General features: G+C 41.7%; 3 protein-coding genes across 13 annotated transcripts in view; all 3 read left to right on the forward strand.

The window, feature by feature from the left end:
* IREB2 (iron responsive element binding protein 2) overlaps window positions 1-2,899 on the forward strand; it is a 26,499-nt gene extending 23,600 nt beyond the window's left edge. For 4 of the 5 annotated variants that reach the window (XR_008468602.1, XR_008468605.1, XR_008468604.1 and 1 more), the window contains one exon: window positions 149-2,899. The gene's annotated coding sequence lies outside the window, so the exon portion shown is untranslated. The remainder of the gene's footprint in view (window positions 1-148) is intronic. The other variant, XR_008468603.1, reaches the window with a different exon arrangement.
* On the forward strand, window positions 714-10,305 carry HYKK (hydroxylysine kinase). Of its 4 annotated transcripts, XM_054215532.1 has the most exons (8): window positions 714-824; window positions 3,389-3,540; window positions 4,221-4,331; window positions 4,959-5,037; window positions 5,345-5,697; window positions 6,405-6,547; window positions 8,943-9,126; window positions 9,842-10,305. In XM_054215532.1, the coding sequence occupies exons 5-8, from the start codon at window positions 5,352-5,354 to the stop codon at window positions 10,303-10,305; spliced, it is 1,137 nt and encodes a 378-aa protein (XP_054071507.1). In that variant the 5' UTR covers window positions 714-824; window positions 3,389-3,540; window positions 4,221-4,331; window positions 4,959-5,037; window positions 5,345-5,351. The 4 variants fall into 4 exon arrangements, with proteins under 4 accessions (XP_054071507.1, XP_054071508.1, XP_054071509.1 ...); XM_054215533.1 differs by lacking the exon at window positions 4,221-4,331; XM_054215534.1 differs by lacking the exons at window positions 714-824; window positions 3,389-3,540; window positions 4,221-4,331 and adding an exon at window positions 4,668-4,870.
* PSMA4 (proteasome 20S subunit alpha 4) lies at window positions 10,272-19,209 on the forward strand. Of its 4 annotated transcripts, none has more exons than XM_054215539.1 (9): window positions 10,272-10,321; window positions 10,935-10,974; window positions 11,241-11,283; window positions 12,061-12,223; window positions 13,456-13,533; window positions 13,766-13,854; window positions 14,715-14,845; window positions 15,056-15,179; window positions 15,652-19,209. In XM_054215539.1, exons 2-9 carry the CDS (start codon window positions 10,972-10,974, stop codon window positions 15,804-15,806), a joined length of 786 nt encoding a protein of 261 aa, XP_054071514.1. In that variant the 5' UTR covers window positions 10,272-10,321; window positions 10,935-10,971; the 3' UTR covers window positions 15,807-19,209. The 4 variants fall into 4 exon arrangements, with proteins under 4 accessions (XP_054071514.1, XP_054071512.1, XP_054071513.1 ...); XM_054215537.1 differs by lacking the exon at window positions 10,272-10,321 and adding an exon at window positions 10,646-10,747; XM_054215538.1 differs by lacking the exon at window positions 10,272-10,321 and adding an exon at window positions 10,651-10,743.
* The last annotated feature ends 1,938 nt before the right edge of the window (window positions 19,210-21,147 follow it).

Below are 21,147 nucleotides of genomic sequence, written 5' to 3' on the forward strand. Positions count from 1 at the left end.
CTGCAGTTGTTTCCACTGTAAATCTGTGTACTGCTGTTTGTTGGTTAAAGGGTAGCACATAGTATGGAATGTTAAAGGCCAAACAGAATTTTTTTTTTGCATCTGGCGCTTAAAACAGATACTCAGTTTTGAATTTCTTGCTCTTTAGGTTATGTGCTGAACAAAAAGCAACTCCACATGAGGCCCATGGTATCCTGTATCACAGATCGTGACTTTCTTACCTTTATTATGGAATTATATTTCATCTGGATCCAGACTTAAAACTGCTCACGCTATGAAATATTCTGTGCTTAGAAGTATGGGAAACATCTCTGCATTTAAAACAAAACAAAAAAAAACCCAAACAAACAAAAAAACCCACAAACAAACCAAAAAGCTCACAATTATTTTGTTCATGCAAGTTAAGTGTAGCACCCCAGCATTTTGGCAAGCTGCAGTGTCCTTCGATTGAAGTTTGTCATATGTACTTCAAGGGATGCAGTTTGTCACTTCTGACATCGGTTTTTACTGTACTGTCTGCAATATCATTAGACCAAGTACCTCCCCGTAGTATTTTAACCTTTAAAAATCTTAAAAACATTTATTAGAATTGTTTAAATTCCTCTGCTTTAAGAACGACCTATGTCTAATAAGTTATACTGACGTGTCAAATCTTAGGTAGTGGAGGCAGCCGTGCTGCCTGTTAATGCTTTCTGATGTGCCGTTAGTTTACAGCTCTCCCAGACAAGCATCAGATTCCTCTGCTGAAGATCCCAGAACACGGAACAAATCGGGCTCTTTCACACCATTGCAACTTCATAGATTTAGTTGTCAACACATTGACGGTAAACCCCCTGTTCCATATTTAATATTAACAGAAGATGCGGAGTTTCTGGAAAAGTGCTTGTTTCACCACGTAACTAAGCATTGGCAGCTTCTCATCTGTGCAAGTGACTCGTCAGCTTCGAGATGCTCTTTCTGCGCTCCTATGTTCTGAAAAGCTTCATAATACCGCTGACAGTTTATGTAGCGATTAATTTCTTTTGGAGAACAAAACTGCAATAACTTGCCTATGAATTGTCAAGATTCTGCTTTAAGATTTTTTGCTCTTGGGAAACGTCTTAAGTATCAAAACTTCCAGGAGGACTGTATTAGCTTTACTACATGTGCTTTCAATTTATAACCAGACACTAAGCTAGCTGACTTGCGAACTAACAGATGCACCGTTCAAATCTTTAAATAGTATGCTTCTGACATTCCTTTCAAAAACAAAACAAAACCCCTGACATAATTATTACAATATATTAATTTTTTGTCACTTCAAATGCCAAATTAATTTGACTTCATTGGCATAACTTTGATACACCTTTTTTATTTTACTGGACAAAGTTCCCTGAAGTTTTAAACACTGTATACTCTGTTGTTACATTTCACTAGTTTTGCTGTGGTTTTCTTTTAGTCAAGATAAAAGCCATTCCAGTGACTCCTACCACTGATATGGGTGATAAATCAATGCATTTTTTTAATACTATATTCAACTGAACGCTGAATGAGTTTCCGTTCTGTGGTACGCTTTTGCTAATTTTATCCAGAGTTATTGAGCAAATCTTATTTCTTGTACAACAGCACCTAATAGTATTTTTTTTTTCCCAGCTCAAAGGCATGTTCTTGATTTAGTTCAAGAAAATGCATGTTCATTATTGGGGAGCAAATAGGAATTTAGTGCTGGCACGTAATGCAGATGATAAATAAAAACACAACTAAAAGCCTATTTACAACTCGTGTGACTGCTGATGCTTGAAGGCAAGGCAGCCTCCCACCCTCTCTAGCGCAGTAACACACTCCTTGCTTCAGAAGGTAAATGTCAGGAGCCACATCAAGGTAAATCAGTGTTGTGAAGTGCAATTTCAAGGGATGTGACTTACCTGCAAGTTGTCACCAATATGATGACCAAAGAGTCATCTCTTTTAGGAGACATATGGCGGGTTTCATTACCATAGCAACTACTTTAATTCTGCTGCACTCCTGTGTCTTAAAATCAATGAAAGGCAGCTTTTGAGCTGTGCTTTGGCACCTTTTCCATTCAGCTTTAGGCTACTGCTGCTGCAGTGGGCCCACCCCTAACTATGCCGAGGTCCGTAGCACCTTAGTGAGTTGTGCAGACTGACTCCTGCCCCCAGGATCCGTACGCCCGGAGCGTGGTGGGCGCTGCGAGGAGCAGCATTGCTTATGTCCCCATCTGCCGCTCGTGTGGTAGCCGACTGCCAGCCAAGGTAACGCCTGCCTGCCTGTGGTAATGTGCCTGTCCCCTCTCCCGCCTGCGGCAGCCAACGCTCAACAGCCCAGTGGCAGAGGGAAGACGTTTAACTTTGGACACCGCTAGGATCCTGGGAGCTGTAGATGGGCAGGAGTGACATCTGCTTTCTGGCAGTGGCGGGTTGTGGCACAGTCAGAGGACTGCTGTGATCACACACAAAACAACCTTGCCCAGTTAGACCTCTTTCTAGTATCCTAAAGCATAGGAGGAAACGTACCTTTTTGAAGAAGTGACTTGGTGTGTTAGACGTATTTAACCTAGACTTTTCTTTCTGGTTTGATTCAGAGAAGAATCTGTTCCAGTTTTTCTAAATGTCTTTCTCTCCTTGTGCCCCTCTTCCTTCCTCCCTCTCCCAAACTACAAAGCTTTGGGATAGTGTTGATGTTTATACATTTTACACCTAAGGACACGAAATTATGTATATTAATTATATTTAAGCAACTGCAAATAAATGTCTGCTGTTTAAAGCCAACAGAATAGTGTAAGTTTTAAGTTCAGTAAGTATTGTATAGACATATCTTAAGTTCAGTTGATGATAATTGTGCATAAAAAGTTAACGATGCTGTAAATTATTTTTAATAAAGAAAATTGTATGACAGTTCATGTATGTTACAATCTATTTTGAATAGAGAGAATGGAATACACTTAAAATGGTAATGTAGGTATGTATGAAAGGGTGGGGTGAATAAGGAAAAGGGTGTAATTATGCATGTTTTGTTTCCTCGTTAGGAGTGTCTCACATGTGGGCTTTCAAAGCATGCGTACTTGGTTTAGAGAGAGGTTATCTGTGTTACCTGAGCTACAGATACTAGTTGGGGTGTTATAACTATACCAAACACTCTTTGAATAACCTATTTTTTTTTCTGCAGGAAAATGTTTAATCTAGAATCTAGATCAAATCCTGCATTAGAGCAAGCTGTTGACTGAGGTTACATTTATGGCACGTAGAGCTTACAGATAGATGGGATCTTCAAAAGTGATTTGGGGGTGTCCGATGCTGCCCCATCTCTGAGGACTGGCTTTTTAAAGGAGGCATTAGACTTGCACCCAGCCCAGAGACGCTAAATCATTCAAGTCTTATCTTACTTACAGATAAGAGAGGCCAAAGTACCACCGCAGCCCTGTGCGTTGCCTCCCAAACACAGTGTGCTGGCTCGGCGGGAGAAGCCTGGACGGCTGTAGGTGGAAGTCTGTAGGTGCTCAGACTTGGCACTACTGTCTGGAAGCTAAGGCAGCCTAACGAGGTACAGATCTGAAAAATGTACTGGAATTTTGTTTACAGAGAGAATAAGTATATTCTGATTTTTTCTGCAACCTGCTATGTATCTTAAAGTCATGAGCATAGCAAGAATGTTTTCCTGCTAGATCAGTTTTGTTCCGGTGAGCTGAACCTTCAGTCAGCCTCCGAAATCAAGAGAGGGAGCCCTGAATATTTTCTGGAGCTCTTTTATTCTTGAAAAGAATTGCTTGTGCTTTCTGGGGGGCTGGGGGAGTGAAGTAGGTAAAAACATGTATGAGTTGGCCAATCACTTCGTTTAGTAACATCTGTTCTGAAACGGGGGGAAATCCAAGAAACTTCTATTTGTTTCTTGGGGAAATAGTTTCCCTTTTCTATTTCCCTATTGGATTAAAATAATGCTTTCAAAGTAATGTCTTTAATATTACAAATAACACTGAAATATCGGGACAGAGGATTCTTAATAACTCATTTACTTTAAACCAAGATTTTTGATTTTTTTTTTTGTAACTTCAGTAAGCATTTCTAATTCTGTCATAGAGGGACCTCAAATACTGCAGAAGATTACTTTCTTTTTTCTTTTCTATTCTTAGAATTTCGGAAGAGATTTAAATATTGATCTTGAAAGTTAGTATCTGTGGGGGGACTGAGGTTTGTATGATTTTAATTAAGTCTAAAATGCCCTAGGACTGGACAAGCGTTCCCAATCTGAACTCGGCACAGTCTAAAGGACACCCTGAGAAAGGCGCCTCAGGTTTGCTGCAGGTCAAAACAGCAGATCCTCGGTCAAAACAGCCGGTAGAGTTTTTGATCTTCTGTGCTGATAAAAGGATTTAAACAAAATGAAGAGATGTAAATCTTTGTTTCTCCCGATAGCTGGGGGAGCACGTTTTTTTGGCTGTTTTCCCCTTCCGACAGGAAGCTGTCGGTTTCCTGCCCCCTGAGGCTGAATGAACACAAACAGAGCAGCGCTGCGCGGCCGAGCAGGCAGCCGCCGCCCGCCGCAGGGAGCGCTGCGGCCCCGGCACGGCTCGCCGCCGGTCCCGCTGCCCGCCGGGAGGCTCCCGGGCCCGGCGAGTGCGGGGGCCGAAGGGCCCGGCCCGGTTCGGCGGCCTCCCCGCGGTCCCCCGGCCGCCGGGGGCAGCGGCCGGGCCCGTCGCGCTGCCCCGCCGGGGGGCTGGCGAGCGGGGGTGCCGGCGGGGTCCCGGGCAGGCGGCCGCCCTCCGGGAGTCCGCGGCGGGATAACGGTGTCGCGGCGCCCGCAGGGTCCAAGGGTCGCTCCTCTGCAGAGCGGGGGCCGCGGCTCGGCGCCGCCAGACCCGTGCGAGCGGCTGTGGGTTTGTTCTGAATTCCTACCGCGGGAACGCTGAAGAGCACATCTACGGGAACACTGACATCTACTAAAATGTTTCTTGTCTTTTGCAGACGCGAATTTAGAACTTCCTGGACCAAGATTCATCAGCTCTCTTCCTTAGGAAATCATTCCTTGTTGGCAACATACCAGGTTAGGCTATTAACTAATAGGAAATTAGTTAATAAGAATACTCCTAGTTAATAAGCTTTCCATGTCTAGTTGTTCTGAACAGATTGAGCGTACCTCTGTAGAAGACTCTCTTGAGGGGGGGCTGCAGACTAAGTAGTTGACAAGAAGCTGTGATGTAAGAAACCTGGGCTGGCTTAGCAGGCTTTTTTTTCCTGTTTAGTAGGCGTAGGAAACTCCTCTCCAGTACCCGAATGCATTTTGTTGCAGTAATTGCTGCTTTTGGTGTCAGAATACAGATAAGACCATCCAGCTTCTCTTTTCCTCCTAGAGACGTGATGTCTTCTGGAAACAACTGCCAACCCCAGTCATTGACCAAACCTGCACTTAGTGAAAAAGAAGCAACGGAATTGGTTGACAGGGTGTTTGGATTAAAGGTGTCTGGGATCAGGCCGCTCCCCAGTTACGATGATCAGAATTTCCACGTGCGTGTCTCAAGAAACAAAGGTGCGGCTGAAGGTGCTGACGAATATGTCCTCAAAATCACCAATTCAGAAGACAGCCAGGAGCCTGACCTCATTGAAGCGCAGACCCAGGCCATGATGTTTCTCAGCGCTGAAGGCTTCCCTTCAGCTACGCCTTGTCTTACAAAGGATGGTAACATCATGTCTCTGGAGGCAGGAGGTGAGCAATTCCAAGCACCTTTACTGCCTTCAGCTTGCTAGATGGCATTCTGTATATTTACTACAGTAAAACTTTAGCCTTATATTTAAATATATGGGGATATATATCAGGTCACCTGTATGTCTACCCATACTAGTCCAAACTTAAAATACCAGAAGCAAAACAAGTCAAAGAGAGTAATAATTAACTATGAAAACACTTAGGAAATAACTTCAGTGTGATGAATTGGAGAAAACTTTGACCTGACCTGCTCCTGCACAAGAAAAGGGGGAAAAAAAGCCTCATTGACTAAATGATGTTACAAATTATTTGCCTACAGAATGGTGTAAAATATTATTCTAGCTCATCTATGATGCCAGAACAAATTGCTTTAACAGCAACTGGAAGAAAGATCGTGTTGACAGTTTGCTTTTATTTTCACTGTAACTTCCATACAAAAGCTGGGATTCCCAACACTTCCCGTTCCGCTGCAAAACCGGTGGCTGCAAGCACCGGGGGGGTCCACATCCTGCACAGGTTACGAGTGTGTTAAGGTTTGCGCATCATCGTACAACATTCTGGTAAACCAAATCTTTGAATGAAATCTGTTTATCAGCTACCTCTGATGACTTCTACACTGAGATAAACCTTTTTTGCCTCTTGCATTAAGTAATAATACTCAGTAGCGTGTATCAAAGTGACTGACTGCACCTCTCTCTGCTTGTTAGATACGGGACCTGGGAACAAAAAGTACATGGTCAGACTGCTGACTTACCTGCCAGGCATGCCTGTAGCAAAAATTGCTACAAACGCGCAGATTCTCTATGAGATTGGTAAACTCGCTGCCAGTTTGGATAAAGCTCTCTCGGAGGTGAGTTTTCCTTGCTCCGGCCTCACAAACGTCTTTCTCAAATCATTCCTCCTCTGTATTTCTTCTTGTGGTTGCTGTCTGCTTTCCTGATCTGCAAAATTGAGGTTGGTGAATGCAGATGTCAGTTTAACTCATCTTTCAGGTGCCAGCCTCCAGGCTGGCTGTTACTAAAGCATTTCCCCAAGTAACGTCACCAGTTGGTGCTTATGGCTTGGTACTGGTGATCCTTCTGCAATGCAGTTTAGTACCATGAACAGGGGGATAAGGATTTCTTTTTGCTTATGCAAAACTCCCCTGTTTGGTGTTTCAAACCTGGCAAATAAGGAGAGTGAACCCTAGGCTGCCTGAATTAGAAGCGTGTAAAGCTTGTTTTAAAGCATTTTTGAATAATGCACATCAGGCATAGCTGGCTGATCTGTTATTTTGAATTCATTTTGACTTGCTCTATTTCTGCTGGTCATAAGAACTGTGACCATTTAACATTGGTAGCAGTTGGTTCCTTCCCTACAATACCAGCTGTGCTAATGAACAGAGATTTGTGACACTTCTCTCATTTGCACTGCTCCAAGTCAAATCATCTTAATGCAAAGTAACAGTTCTTTCTTTACGCTGTAATTATACAGGATAATAAAGCTGATAACTCAGCCAGTAATTAAGTTTGATATGTAAAAGAACTCTTGCATTATTTATTGCCTTTCATTAACCTTTCCTTCTCAATGTTCTGGCTACTGGCTTCAGACAGTTACAAAATGTGAATTGCCAGCTTTACAAACCGCATTCTTAAATTACAAGAGCATTTTTCAATTGGGAAAGATTATTTACTGTTGCTTCCCAACACTGGTCACGCTCTTATAATGCGATTAGAACAATTTATAAAGACCAGATAGTCTCAAAATATGACTGTGACTTGTCCTACCAGAGAGGAAATAGTTGATGAAGAAAGAAAATTTTGATGGAATAGGCTCTTTGTGCCCTTAACATACGGATTATCATCTACCAAGGTTTGTCATTTAAAAGAAAGAAAATTGCAATCATTTCTGTCAAAACTTCAAAATGTCATTGACACTAAAAATAATACCTAAGGTGTGAGGTTTTCTGATTACAGATCAGAAAATACAGCCTGTCTTTTCTAGCCAGTTCATTTACTTTGTCCACTTAATAGCAAAGCAATGTGCTGTGCTTTGTTTTGTGCACAAAATAGTATTCCCCCACGTTCTCGGGGGGGAATGCTATTTTTGCCTGGATGTGCCTCTCATCCTCTGAATGGAAATAAGTTAAGTTTATGGCTGCAAAGTGACTGTCCATGGCTTTACAGTAACAAGGGCTCGTGACTTTTTATTACCCTTCACACACGTGGTAACTCATTTACAGCTTGCTGGAATATCTGATTTGTGCTGGGAAGATCGCAGGGGTTGGTTACCAGCCGGCATTCTCCCTACCAGTGTGGTGCTTTACATAGCACTAGGGACCCTGTATTGTGATTTTTGGTGTAGGCTTCATCGTGTTCCTTACTTTTTCATACACGGTTCCAGTTTTGACTATCATTTAGCTATCTTTCAGAGCCGTAATTACAAGCATGGTTTTCTTTCTAAGAGGAAGCCAGCTACTCTTGTGGGAAGTGTTTTTTTTATTTGCCCTGTGCACTGGTAGAATCCAGCCCACAAGCCAACTTAATAAGCATTAGAGGATTCAAGGATAAGCGTGGTATGCCGTGGGAGAGATGCTCTTCCTCCCTGAATGTCACTTCTGAAACTACCTTTTTCATCTGCTAGTGAGAGAGAGGTTAGGGACCTTGTTTAAAAATTTAGGCTACCTGGATGCACAGAGGCAAATTTTTGTAAGAACAAAGCTCTGCCCAGTGTCTCCATAAAGTGCTTCTGTCCTCAGGACTTTTCACGTACCAGCTGATCCTAAGGCTTGTCCCCAGAAGCTGCCACCTTTAAATGCAGAGAGCGTGCCTGTTCCCGGCCCAACGGCAGGCTTTGTGTCTCTCCTGCTCTCACAGCTTTCTGTAGCGCCAGCTGTGCAGTGCGGGCTCTGCCAGTGTGCGACTCTGGCCTTGGCGAGGCATCAAAGGTGCTACATAATGGCACATTACAGAAAGTCAGTATCAATTTTAAATTACTGAAGTGACCAATGACTTAAGATAATCTTTTTACCTAAAGAATGGAGAAAAAAACATTTGGGTTCTATGTAGATATTAAGATGCTTGCCTTAATCATTCTTCAGGTTATTATTTTACTTGATGATACAAAGCAATGGTCAAAGTCACAGTGCTTTTCAGTGAGTCTCATTAGGAACCTGTTAAAGTTAATAGCGGCTTTGAATCAAGCCCTTTAATCGTAAAACCAGGGGTTTTACTTATGGCCTATTTTATCTTGTGCTTTTTCCAAAGAAATTCCATCATCCATCAGTAAAAAGTCTGCATCGAGGTCAGTTCATTTGGAACCTGGCAAACGTTCCCCTTCTAGATCAGTACGTTTATGCCTTGGGCCAGAACAAATACCGTGAAGTTGTGGAACAAGTTATTGAGCAGTTTAAAGGGAAAGTAATCCCCAAGCTGAGCAGTTTTCGAGCCTGTGAGTATTGTATTCTTGTTGTAATTATGTTGAACGGAGACACTGAAATTTCTTACAGGAGTTTGGGTCTGTGGAAAAGGCAAAAAAAAAGGAAGAAAGAAGAAAAAAAGTCTCCTTTATTCCTAGCTAGACATGTACAAATATTGTGCTGAATGAACACAGCGCAGAATAAGCCAGGAGGAATGTGCTGTCCAGAGTCAGGTTCAGTTCTTGATCTTTCTGATGAGTTTGCTTTCAGTTAAGGTGATGATTTTCATGCTGTTGTATCAGCTTAATAAGCGTATATGAAGCATATATGGAGTCCACTGCTTCCTTTCGTAAAGGCCCAAATAACTATTTAATCATATTTCTGCAATTCAACTCACGTTGATGTTGATGATAATTTTTCAATTTGATAATTTGAAAGCTGCTATTCTGTGTTGGAAAAACACTGTAGCCTGTCACAGGTAGTACCAGCCCAGAGTAAGATCTCGTAACGCTCCCTTTATCGATTGCTCTCTGGTCACCTGTTAGTGGGGTTGGAGGTTCCGAGGAAGCAGTAAGGCCGTGAAAGGTAACGCTTGGTGCTGAGGGAGGCTAGTATGATTTGGTAGTTACGTGTTTGAGCCTCTGTGCATCTTTTCAAAGCTGTTTCGCTAAGAAATGGGGGGGGGGGGAAGTTAGATTTTGTTGTTTAGGAATTATTAAATACTGTTTCTATTTCTTCTGTGCTTAGGTATCAATCATGGAGATCTGAATGACCACAACATTCTAGTAGACTCCAGTTCTGCTTCCCTGGAGAATCCTCAGTACAGAGTGTCAGGCATCCTGGATTTTGGCGACATGAGTTATGGGTATTATGTATTTGAAGTCGCAATAGCCATCATGTACATGATGATTGAGAGCCCAGATCCGCTGAGCGTTGGGGGGCATGTTCTGGCAGGGTTTGAAAGTGTGGTGCCCCTCACAGAGGAGGAGAGAGGTGCCCTGTTTCTCTTGGTGAGCGGGAGGTTTTCCCAGTCCCTCGTCATAGCAGCCCACACGGCCCTGCTGTACCCAGAAAACAAGGAATACCTCATGATCACAGCCAAAACCGGATGGAAACACTTAATGACAATGTCTGAGGTGGGCCAAGAAGCTGTAGAGAAGACGTGGTTTGAGACTGCCGCAGCATATACCAACGGCGCACCCGCACAGTAGATCGGCGGCTGCTGAGGTACTCGCAGGGTGACACCCGGCCCTGTTGCAATAAAGGCGGCGCTGCCTGCCCTGGAGCGCGTCCTCCGACGTCTGTGGGCGCCAGGGGCGGGGCGGGGCGGGGCGGGGCGGGGGTCGCCGTCCCCGCCTGAGGGAGGGCTCTCCGGGCCGCGGCGGGGGGCGGGCCGTGCCGCCGCTCCTCACAGCGCCGCGGGGGCGTGCGGCCGAGCCGTTAGGGCGGGCGGCGCGCGGCCCCTCCCACGGGCGGTGGGGGAAAGGGTCGGCGGGCCCCGCCCCAGCCTGGCACGCGGCAGCGCGCAGGCGCGGCGGCCATTTCCGACGCAGCGGTGAAGGTTTGGGCGCGGCCGTAGCGCCCGGTTCTTCCCCCTCCGCACGGGACCCGCTCGCTCTCCCCGGCCGATCGGCCCCCTCCGGCCTGCCGTGAGTGAGTGAGTGCGGGCGGGCGCGCTGGGGGGAACGGGGCGGGCCCCTGCGCGCCGCGAGAGGTGGCGGGGCCCTCGCCTCCCGCCGCGGCGGGGATGACTCTGCAGTGCGGCCGCGGCGGCAGCGCCCTCTGCGGCCGGGGCCGGGGCCCGGCGGTGCCGGTTAACGTGCGTTGTGCTGTCTTGCAGGCCGCGTCCCTCCTGCCCGCAGCGCGTCCCCGGCACGATGGTGAGTGGCAGCCGCGGGCCGGGCCCGCCCCCCCGGGGCTTTGCCGGGGCGGGGGCGCGGCGGAGGGGCCCCGGGGGTGCGGGCTCGGCGGGGAGCGGGGGCTGGGCCCGCCGGTGTAAGGGCAGCGCGTTCCCCTGTCACCCGGGGGCCGGACCGAGGTCACGCAGCGACTGGGGTTTGATGTGCGGCTCCGAGCATCGCTAATTTTAGAATGTTGCTTTCTGACAAGAGAACGATGATATTTAACGAGCTGTTGCTTTTTGCAGTCTCGAAGATATGACTCCAGAACTACCATATTTTCTCCAGAAGGTATTTTTTTAACCCCACACTTTCAAGTAAACTCTCACTGTTCTATCCAGCTTCTCAAAACTAAGTAACAAACTGCTTGTATAAAGGTTGGTTGTTTACAGCATGTTTCCATCCATATATGATTTGCAGAAATCATATTTACCCACTAGAAGTGGGTACCTACCTAGAAGTAGCTCCCAATTCTGTAAGGACACCAAGGGCCCAAAGTGGAGACTTCCAAATTCATTCTAATTCAAGCAGTAATGAACCGTACCCCATTAGTAGGTAATATCACCTGCCATGGTTTGAGCAAATCTTCACTGTTTGTCTTTTGTTTGAGTATGGATGGGTTTTGTCACTGCTCCTCCCCGAGAACGCAAATCCCGCTGGTGCAATCACACCTCTCCTTGGTACTCTTAAGGACGTGCCAGCCATGTTTTCCTGTTTCATACATGGGATGGACTCTTATGTCAAATATTTTCTTTGATTATTGAAAGCCCATTTTGGCTCATTCTACTGCAGTAGAGAGTTCTGTAGATTTTTTTATTTTTTTAATGTAAAATGTTTTTTTTCCCCACATTGGCAATGCCCTGTATTACCTTATCCAGATCTGTGGATTTTCCTTCTCTCACTCCTTCCTCCTTTTCAGCCAATTAATTTACTATCAACTGGTAATAGACTGAAGAAGTAAGACTCAGTTGTCCAATGAGTATGTCAGATTCTTGCAAATTTAAGTCACCTTGTGTACTTGGTCTTATCCAGTGTTACTTTTTTGATGTTGCTATAAATCCTCTCCAGGTCGCTTGTACCAGGTTGAGTATGCAATGGAAGCAATTGGACATGCAGGTACTTGCTTGGGAATTCTAGCAAATGACGGTGTTTTGCTAGCGGCAGAGAGACGCAACATTCACAAGCTGCTTGATGAAGTTTTTTTCTCAGAGAAAATATACAAACTTAATGAGTAAGTTGAAATGATGATCATATGTCCAGTGATGTAATCAGTAATGAAACACTGCTGTTCTTCAGACATTTTTAGCACTGAACCTGGTGTTATTTTATTTAAAGTGTTAGTATTCTTTTTCTTCAGTGTTTTAGACAGGTATGACTAGTTTTTTGGTTCTTCCCCATACAAGGCAATGTTATTGCAGCACTTCAGAAAATTGGGAATGCTCAGTTTTACAAAATACCATTTAGTGGGGTAGGATTCTTTAGAATCCACACAAAAATCCCCATACTATTTCAGCTCAGCATCCTTTTCTAAGTTTTTGGGGTTTTTTTGTGATTCAAAGACAACAAGATAATTAGGTAAAACATGTCTGAAGTTTCTTTGCCACAGTTGTAGCAGAGATGACAGATCTCCCCATTACGACTTCCTTTTTAGCTCTCTGGAAGTTAAATTTGTGATGTCGGAGCAGAAAGTGTTATGGATTATGCACTCTTGCCTATAAGGGAGGTAGAGCTTCATCCTTGCCAGAAGGTGCAAATGGCTTTTGATCCTGTCAGCCTTCAATTCGGTGCCGATCTTGCAAGCAGCTGAACTGCAGGAAGCGCTGGATTTTCAAGGAGGCTGCGTAACAGTGCACCAGAGTAGTTGCCTAGGCCAGCCCTTCTCTGAAGTTCAACTGGAAAAAATAACCTGGATTATTTTTCTTGAATCCTTTCTGTGTAGTGAAAGCTTTGTAGCAATATCACATTGGGCAAAAGGGATCTTAAATTAAAAGCCAATGAAACAATCAAGGACTTGATGCATTTATTTTTCTTATGATCAAGTTGAGATCTCTAAGTTTTGGTTACACAAAGGCAGTGTGTCAGCCAGCACCTTCCACTGAAGTGAAGGCCTGTACGGCTCCTTTGGTACGCTGATCTGCTGTGTCAGACGCCTCTACGTAGCTGATAGCTCTCATCAAGCCAGTCGAGACTTAATCATCTTTGGCATGAACCTCTTCTCAGAACTACACACTTAATGAACATACTGACCCGCTAACTTTTGGCTCTCCACCTCTGCTCTTACGGAAAGGTTACATATTTTTGATGTACCCTAAAGGCAGGAGCTGATGAACCACTTTCATATGGCAGCTATGTAGTTTTGATGAAAAAGGCCCAACAGCAGGTGTTCTTCAGCTGCAATATGAAGATGTTAATACTTGCTGGCGACTGATAGGAATTCAGTTAATTGGTGTGCTTCTGTTGCAGGGACATGGCTTGCAGTGTTGCAGGAATAACTTCAGATGCCAATGTTCTAACAAATGAACTGAGACTGATTGCGCAGAGGTAGGTCTGCTCACAGTTAACATGGTTTTACTTGCCTGCAATGTCAGATTCAGTTCTGTTGATGTATTAAATCAAAACGAACATGTGTTCAGTAGAGCAGAAGTAGACTGTTTGAAATAAAGCAGCTAGATCAAAGAGGGTCTAACTCAGAAGCTTGTTTCTTGTTAAATGTGATACAGGATACTGTCAGGAAAACAAATTTTGAAAACTGTTTTTTCCTCTTTCGTATTAGGTATTTGTTACAATATCAAGAGCCCATTCCTTGCGAACAGCTGGTAACAGCACTATGTGATATCAAGCAGGCTTATACGCAGTTCGGAGGTAATGAAGTGTGATGAACCGTTGTGCTTTTAAATGTCTAAAGAATTATTCTGTTCCATAATTTTTCTTCTGTAACAAGTTATACCAGGAAAAACAATAGCCAAATTTAAGGAGGGGATGGGTAGTCGTGGTTACTGTTTTGCTACTGAAGGTGCCACTTCTTAGTGATGGAGAAATTGATGGCTGAGATTCTGGCCCATTGCACAGAATGCTTTGAGTGCTTTTCGATTTAGTGAATGTCTTCCAAAGACCAGCAGAGAATTGTTTGCTATGTAACCTTTCAACATTTTGGGCCCATCCAGCATAATGGCACAATGAATCACAAATAAGACACTATGTAGGGGTATCAATATTGTAACACTTCAAAAAAAATAGTATTTCTGTGTATCAAGCAACATGTTAGGAAATGTTGTAAATACTTGTAAATGTATGTAAATATCACCTTAGTACATGAACTGATGATTCTGGTATTTTAAGTATGTGTAGTGTGAAAGAATGACCCTTTGAGGTACCTGGCTTTTGACTCTGTTAAGTTATATGCTTTAACAGCTAAGCTACTTACTTTAAGTATTAAGTTTTGATTTAAAGTCCTAAGATGATAAATTACAATTTGTAGAGACAGAAATGAGCTGTTCTTAGGGTTAAATGAAATAAACCTCTGCTGTCGGCCCCCCCCCCCCCCCCCACCGCATGACTTAAAAAGAGATGCCGGCGTGCTTATCTCAAGCAACAGAGCAGAACAGTCTGTTAAATCCTAGTTCAGAGGAGGAGATTTGAAAAAGGAAATCAAAGAAAATAATTGTCACTCATGACCAATCTTGTTACTAAATTTAGATTGCTAATTGCCTTCTTTTCAACAGGAAAACGTCCTTTTGGTGTTTCACTGCTGTATATTGGCTGGGATAAGCATTATGGATTTCAGCTGTATCAAAGTGATCCTAGTGGAAATTATGGAGGCTGGAAAGCTACATGCATTGGGAATAATAGTGCTGTAAGTTCTGGTTTTTTACCTCTCAAAAGTCAAGCAAAAAAAAAAAAGCATAAATTGCACTGTACTAATTAAACTGCGTTGTTGATTACTAGTGCAGAGTAGAAATAGGTAGAAGCACTGATGTTAATCGTGTATAGATATTATCTGGCAAAAAGCAACTGTTTGGTTGATTGCCCAAAGATACCGTTTTAATTTCTGTGAAATTTATAGGCAGCTGTGTCAATGCTAAAGCAAGACTACAAAGAAGGAGAAATGACCTTAAAGACTGCGCTTGCATTAGCCATTAAGGTTCTAAACAAAACCATGGATGTCAGCAAACTCTCTGCAGAGAAAGGTAAGCAGTTTGCTAATACGGGATAACACCCTTTGCTCAAAAAAAGAAAATTTAGTGAATGTATATGCACTAGATGTATTTTTTGGGTTTTTAGATGTCATGTGAAAAATGTTTTTAGAAGATGCAGCAGCTCTTAGCCTTAGCCTCTCTAAGAGGCATATAGATGTTGAGGGTGATCCACCTCGGTCAGCTGCAGGGGCTAGACTGCAGCGTAGAGATGGCAGGCGCATTGGTGCGGTAGCAGGAATGGCTGTGTGTCTGGTGGAAGAATGACTGGAGAGGTATTAACGTGCTTGTGTACGCTGCTGCAGAGAGGACTGCTGCCGTCTGGCTCACCAGTCAGGTCTCTTTGTAGAGGCAGGACAAGAGCCTTCTGCTTCATTGTCAGTTGTCACCGCAAATCTTACCCTTCTGATGATTGCTCTGCCTAAAGGACAAAATGTAACGCTGCTGTCTGTTCCATATGTTTCAGTTGAAATTGCAACACTGACAAGAGAGAACGGAAAGACAGTAATAAGGGTTCTGAAGCAAAAGGAGGTGGAACAGTTGATAAAACAACATGAGGAGGAGGAAGCAAAAGCTGAACGTGAAAAGAAGGAAAAAGAACAAAAAGAGAAGGATAAATAGAATATGAAATCAAGCGTTCTGTAGATAATATAGGACCTGCTTCAGTAAAAGACAGTCTGGATTTCTGTTTTGTCGAAGCCTACAAATATGCCATGGAGGACCCAGAATTACTTTTGATGAACCAGGTCCTTAAAGATAATTAGTTTACTGCTCCTTACATCGACCAATAATTGCTTTAATTCTTGAACACTCTATTTCTTTCATCTTCTATTTTTTATTATGGAATAAAATTTAAGAAGAATAGTGATGAGTGTCTTTATTTCCGCAGTAATGCCTGGATATGCACAGTCTTGAGGGATTGAATCGCTTTAAACCATTAAAACAAGGTATATGCTAGTTGGTAAAGAACAAATATGGTGTTAGAATTGTTAGAATTTTGTGTGTATGTGTGGGCTTTCCTTTTAAAGTAGTGAAAAGGGCTCCTAAGTTTGAAAAATTATTTCACAAATACAGAATTAAAGTGTGCTGGCATGCCAAGTTTTAGTTTTGGCCTATTGTGTTCTATAACAGGCTATGTCAAACTGATGGTCTTGCAAGCAGTAGTGTTTTAAACATGCTCTGGAGCAAGTGTGTTCAATTTATCATAGCCTTTCATGAGTGCATGTGTTTTCTAAGAAATGAATCATATAAACACTAGCTATATAGTCACACAAACTAGAAAGACATTCTACAAAGGCCATGTGAAAATGTTAAACTATCTCGTCAAAATACAAATAGGTAAATAAAATAGTGCATGATTTTAGGACATGTTGACTATTTAGCATTTTATCCTGGAAGGAAATTGAGATGTTTTATATTTAGTTCAGTGTTGATGATATTTCCCCAGAGAATTCGGTTCCCTTCTCTGACAGATAACAGTCTAGAAAATGAAACAGTTAATCACTTGAGAAATCATATTTGCGCATTAGAAATTACAATAATTTTTGTTCAGGTTGTGCCTATACTGAATGCAAAATATCATAGTTTTCAGATTAACAAAAATCTCTTCTAGTTCTGGAAAAAAAAAATGATCTGAAGTTAACAGAGGAGATGGAAACAAGTTACTGAAAATTATTTTGCACCCTTTCAGTTATCAAAAGCAAACTGAAAAGCTCACTCGAGTGACATGCTTAAATGAGAGTCTACCTGCTGAATTTCAAACTGACGCTGGTATTACAGTTCCCTTGTGTGGGCCCTGGATTGTGTCTATCTTGTAGTTTTTTGATTTGTGGGTGGGCTTTTTTTTGTTGTTTTTGTTTTTCCCCCCAAAGGACATCTGGTGTTTACAAGGTTTTAATATGACCATTTAAAGAAACACAGTGAATCCATGGAGTGTTTTTTTTAATCTATCCCCGACATCTTTGATAAAATGTACTTTGTCAACATGGCTAGAAATGACCCACAGTCTCAGCAAAACCCATATTTGAGCTCATTGCTGTACAATACACTGTCAAGAACAGAGGAAGGAATCTGACTTGAGGTGTCTCTGCTGCAGCTTGGGTAGAGGCACTGCACTCGCTTCGGCAACCTGTGTGCAGACAGCGGTGTGGGGTGGTGGGGGTTCTGTGCAGGCTGCAGGACCTGCTTGTTTATTTTCTAAGTCTCAGTGCAAGCCAATTGCTTTAGTCTTTTGTACTGAACTTAGGCAGTACTTTCTTAGTATTCAAATTTTATAGCTAATAAAAGTTAGACCGAGTTTTATTTGCACCTTGTGCAACAGTAGATCTTCCAAATAACGTAGGAATGGTATTTCATGTAACAAGTCCTGAATAGTTGCAGAGAACACGTAATGGGTAAGATTTAATCTCCATTATAAAGGGTTGTATAAATACCTCAAGCTCTATTTTTATGTTGAAAATTCAGTGCTCAATCTTCTTATTTTTTGATACCATGAATGCAATATATCGTCATCTTTTGCAGATTTCTAGATCACTGATGGTGGTTATAAAAGTGCTTGGAATGTGCCCTAAAAGCAGCAATGCCAAAATGGAGTTTTTTCTAACTTCTCAAAGATCATTTGAAACAAAACGTGATAGACTCCAGCAATGCTTTCTGTCTGCTAGGAAACCGTTAGAGCACCTGAGTCTGGATTCATCAGTGTATATAAATCACGCAAGGCAATTTGCTTAGTGTACTAGTAGGAGTAGTATTACATAGCTTAGGATATAGATTTATTAAAATATTTTTTCGTAAATGGTTCTAACAAAGAGGGGATAACAAATATACTTGGATCTTTGTTTAAAGAATTACCAATAGCATTTCTTTGCCAAACACTGCATCATTTGCCTGGTAAAGGAGAACTTTTTAGATACCGTAATAAGCAAAAGTCGAAATGATTTAAATTTTCTGATCTGTACTCCATTATTTATTGAAGCATTGTGATAAGTTGTGTAGTTACACTACATTTTGATACATCTATTTATTTAAAGGTTTTGTGTACCCAAGTAAAAGTACTGTCAAATACTTTACGAGTATAATCTTTGAACAATAATTACCAATCTAATTTAAAAAATTCTATCTTTACTGAGTGCCATTAATAGCCGATTGTGAGATGAGTCTCAGTTACTGCCTTGGAATAGGCAAGTAACTCTATCTGGCATTCATATCCAAGATGTACAGTAAAGTTCTGCTAAACTAAATTTAATTTCTGATTCTTTTCTGCATTTGAACCTAGGACACTAAGCAAATGCTGGAGATCTTTTTTTAGTGACTAGAATCTTCCTGGGACATCCTTACACTAATGGAAGTTCCTTACCCGTTTTTCCTAGAAATAGAGCAGCGTTTGGCTGCATAGGCCTATTGTGTTGATTCTGGCTTTGTGTGTTTAAAAAAAAAATAATAAAAAAATCACCACTATCTGTGCCTTTACTGGGAGTGGTTTGGGGATAAGTCGTAAGATCAGAAAAATGATTTTGGCGATACATTTGAGTTGTCTTTGCTAATCAAAATGATCTTCCTGTTCTTTGTATGTTTTTTTGGTGTACGTAGTGTTTACGTAGAGTTTGCAGTGTATTACGTAAGTATTTAAAATATTTAGCTATTGCTGTGGATTAAATGTTAACACCATAACTTCATGTGGTGCTGTGGAAGGTGACAGATTTTTCAAATTAGTTAAACGTATTTACTTGAAACTGTTTGCATATTATGATGTTAGTAAACTTAAAGACTGGATAGTTTATATCTCACTTGAGTGCATGATAGAACTTGTTAGGGCAAGTATTCCCAACCTGCCTAACAAATTAGGCAAGTTGTCCTAACAAATTGTAATGTGGTTTGTTATTCTAAGTAGTTTAAGAGATAATGAAACTACTGCTTCTCCGGTAATACCTGTGCTGTCTCTTGCATCTGTCAGTGTTTAAAAAATGAGTTAGCTTGTTTTCTAGATGACTGTATTCCGTTCAAATAAAGTCAAATTAACTTCTAAGACTGCTTCTTATGAGACTTACTGTCTTATGCACTGGAAGACAGAAGATTCCTTTAGGTATGCTTCCTTATTCATCCAAATGTTTTTACTTGTCAGAGTTATTAAAGCACCCAAATTAAGATGATAAACAAAGGATTGTGTTAAATTTGATGTCTACTTCTGTTTTGTTATGGATTCCCAAGGTAATTATTTATTCTTTCTGTTCATAATTTTAAAATTAGGGACAATGCTTCTCCACTGTGTTGCGAGAATACATATATTAATGATTACAAGGTGTTCATATTAGTGGTTTTAGAGGCTACAGAACTGTACGTGATGCATGACAACATAGCTAAGTGTATACAAGACAGCTATCTAAGTCCAAGAAGTTAATACACTCGGGTACTTCATACGTGAGACAAATGATGCAGCCTCAGACTAGATGAGATTCTAGGACTTACTTAAATGTCTTCCATTTTCTTTAAAGAATATTTTCCATTACAGTTTTTCTGTAGTAAAAGTTGTCCTCATTTTCAAGTTTTAATTGCAGTTATTTCTATTACAATATGAAAACCCGCTAAAATAACTTGATCTGAGAGTACCCTTCACTGGTTATATAGCTCTTGGCTTTAATCTGGAGAAAATTCAGCTTCACAAAAATTTTTTTAGAATATTTCTGATTTTACAAAGAGAACTGAGCAGCTTGCTATTTTTATCTGTGATTAATTTGGCATTTGGCTTTCCAGTTAAAGTACTCTTCAGTGCACAGTAAAAGCTGCCATCAGCCAATTTACTGGAGATCCTCAGAACATACTTTAGTGGGGACCTTCAGATGTCAACTCCTGCTGAGAAGGACCCTTTGAAAGATAGCAGACGTTACTCATAATTGTTTAGGCTTTCACTTAATGATAAATATTAAACTTAACATGCTGCTGTTCGTATTAACGTTTTGCTCCAAGTTCAAAGCAGCAGGAAAAAATGGCTTATTTATAACTGCTATTTTCTAGAACAGTAATAATACAACATAATTAATGTGTGCCAGATGATGCTACATGAAATATTTAGCAAAACGTTCGGCATGTAACCTAGAGAGTTTAATCCTTTTATACCTTACAGCATCTGTTTTGCCTAGCTAGGACCCAGCTGCAAACAAATTCATAGTTATGTAACAAAACCCGTTTGCTGTGTCCTGCACATTCGAGTGGCAACTCTGTTTAACGCTGTTAACTACACATTAGGGCTCTAAACTGCATTTACTGCAATGTACATACACTGCTAACAGAAATATAGATTTTTATCTTACGTTAGGAACACCAGGTGCAGTGTGGTGGTGGACCAGTTGTCATCAAAAACTACAGATTTGCAATTTCAGTAGAAATGCTGCCTAGTAATTTTTGAAGCACTGAAAACATTAGAACTCCACTGTATCACAGAAAAATAAATTAGGGTGTTTTGTGCCATGTTTTGGGCTAAAATATATTTTTTTTTACTCTAAAATGTTGGGTTGACCACTGCACACACACTGAGCATTTCAAAATAAGAGTCACACGCTGCATCCTTTAACACATACATATTTCAGTTGTGAGGGGCATGCAGTACACAAATGGATTCTCAATATATGCTATGACCATATTTACTGCAGAGCATTCAAATCAATACAGCATGTCACACGCAGTGTGCTGGAATAAACTACCGTGTAAGCAGCCTTTTTTCAGATGGCTTGTACTGACTGCATTATCCCTTGCAGAGACATGCACAACCTAAATATGGCTGCAGGAGAAGATAATATGGAAAAACACGAGTTTAAAAATTAAGAAAGAGATTAAAATGCTTAAGTACTCTGCTTTAGTCATTGAAAAGATTCATGATTTACACAGAGATGCACTATTTTTCTATAAAATGAACACTTGATACAAAAGAATTTTGACAATTGACAATGTGCTTAATGAAATTCCTACT

Source organism: Rissa tridactyla, chromosome 9, assembly GCF_028500815.1.
Source record: "Rissa tridactyla isolate bRisTri1 chromosome 9, bRisTri1.patW.cur.20221130, whole genome shotgun sequence".
In the NCBI taxonomy this organism is placed as follows: Eukaryota; Metazoa; Chordata; class Aves; order Charadriiformes; family Laridae; genus Rissa; species Rissa tridactyla.

What these genes read in the sequence shown, in the direction of transcription:
- HYKK (XM_054215532.1), top strand. Translation starts at nt 5,352, where the DNA reads ATGTCTTCTGGAAACAACTGCCAACCCCAGTCATTGACCAAACCTGCA. An exon ending in TGGATAAAGCTCTCTCGGAG is followed by an intron (nt 6,548 to 8,942) that starts GTGAGTTTTCCT and finishes CTTTTTCCAAAG; the next exon opens with AAATTCCATCATCCATCAGT. An exon ending in GCTGAGCAGTTTTCGAGCCT is followed by an intron (nt 9,127 to 9,841) that starts GTGAGTATTGTA and finishes TTCTGTGCTTAG; the next exon opens with GTATCAATCATGGAGATCTG.
- PSMA4 (XM_054215539.1), top strand. An exon ending in AAAATATACAAACTTAATGA is followed by an intron (nt 12,224 to 13,455) that starts GTAAGTTGAAAT and finishes CTTCTGTTGCAG; the next exon opens with GGACATGGCTTGCAGTGTTG. An exon ending in GGCTTATACGCAGTTCGGAG is followed by an intron (nt 13,855 to 14,714) that starts GTAATGAAGTGT and finishes TCTTTTCAACAG; the next exon opens with GAAAACGTCCTTTTGGTGTT.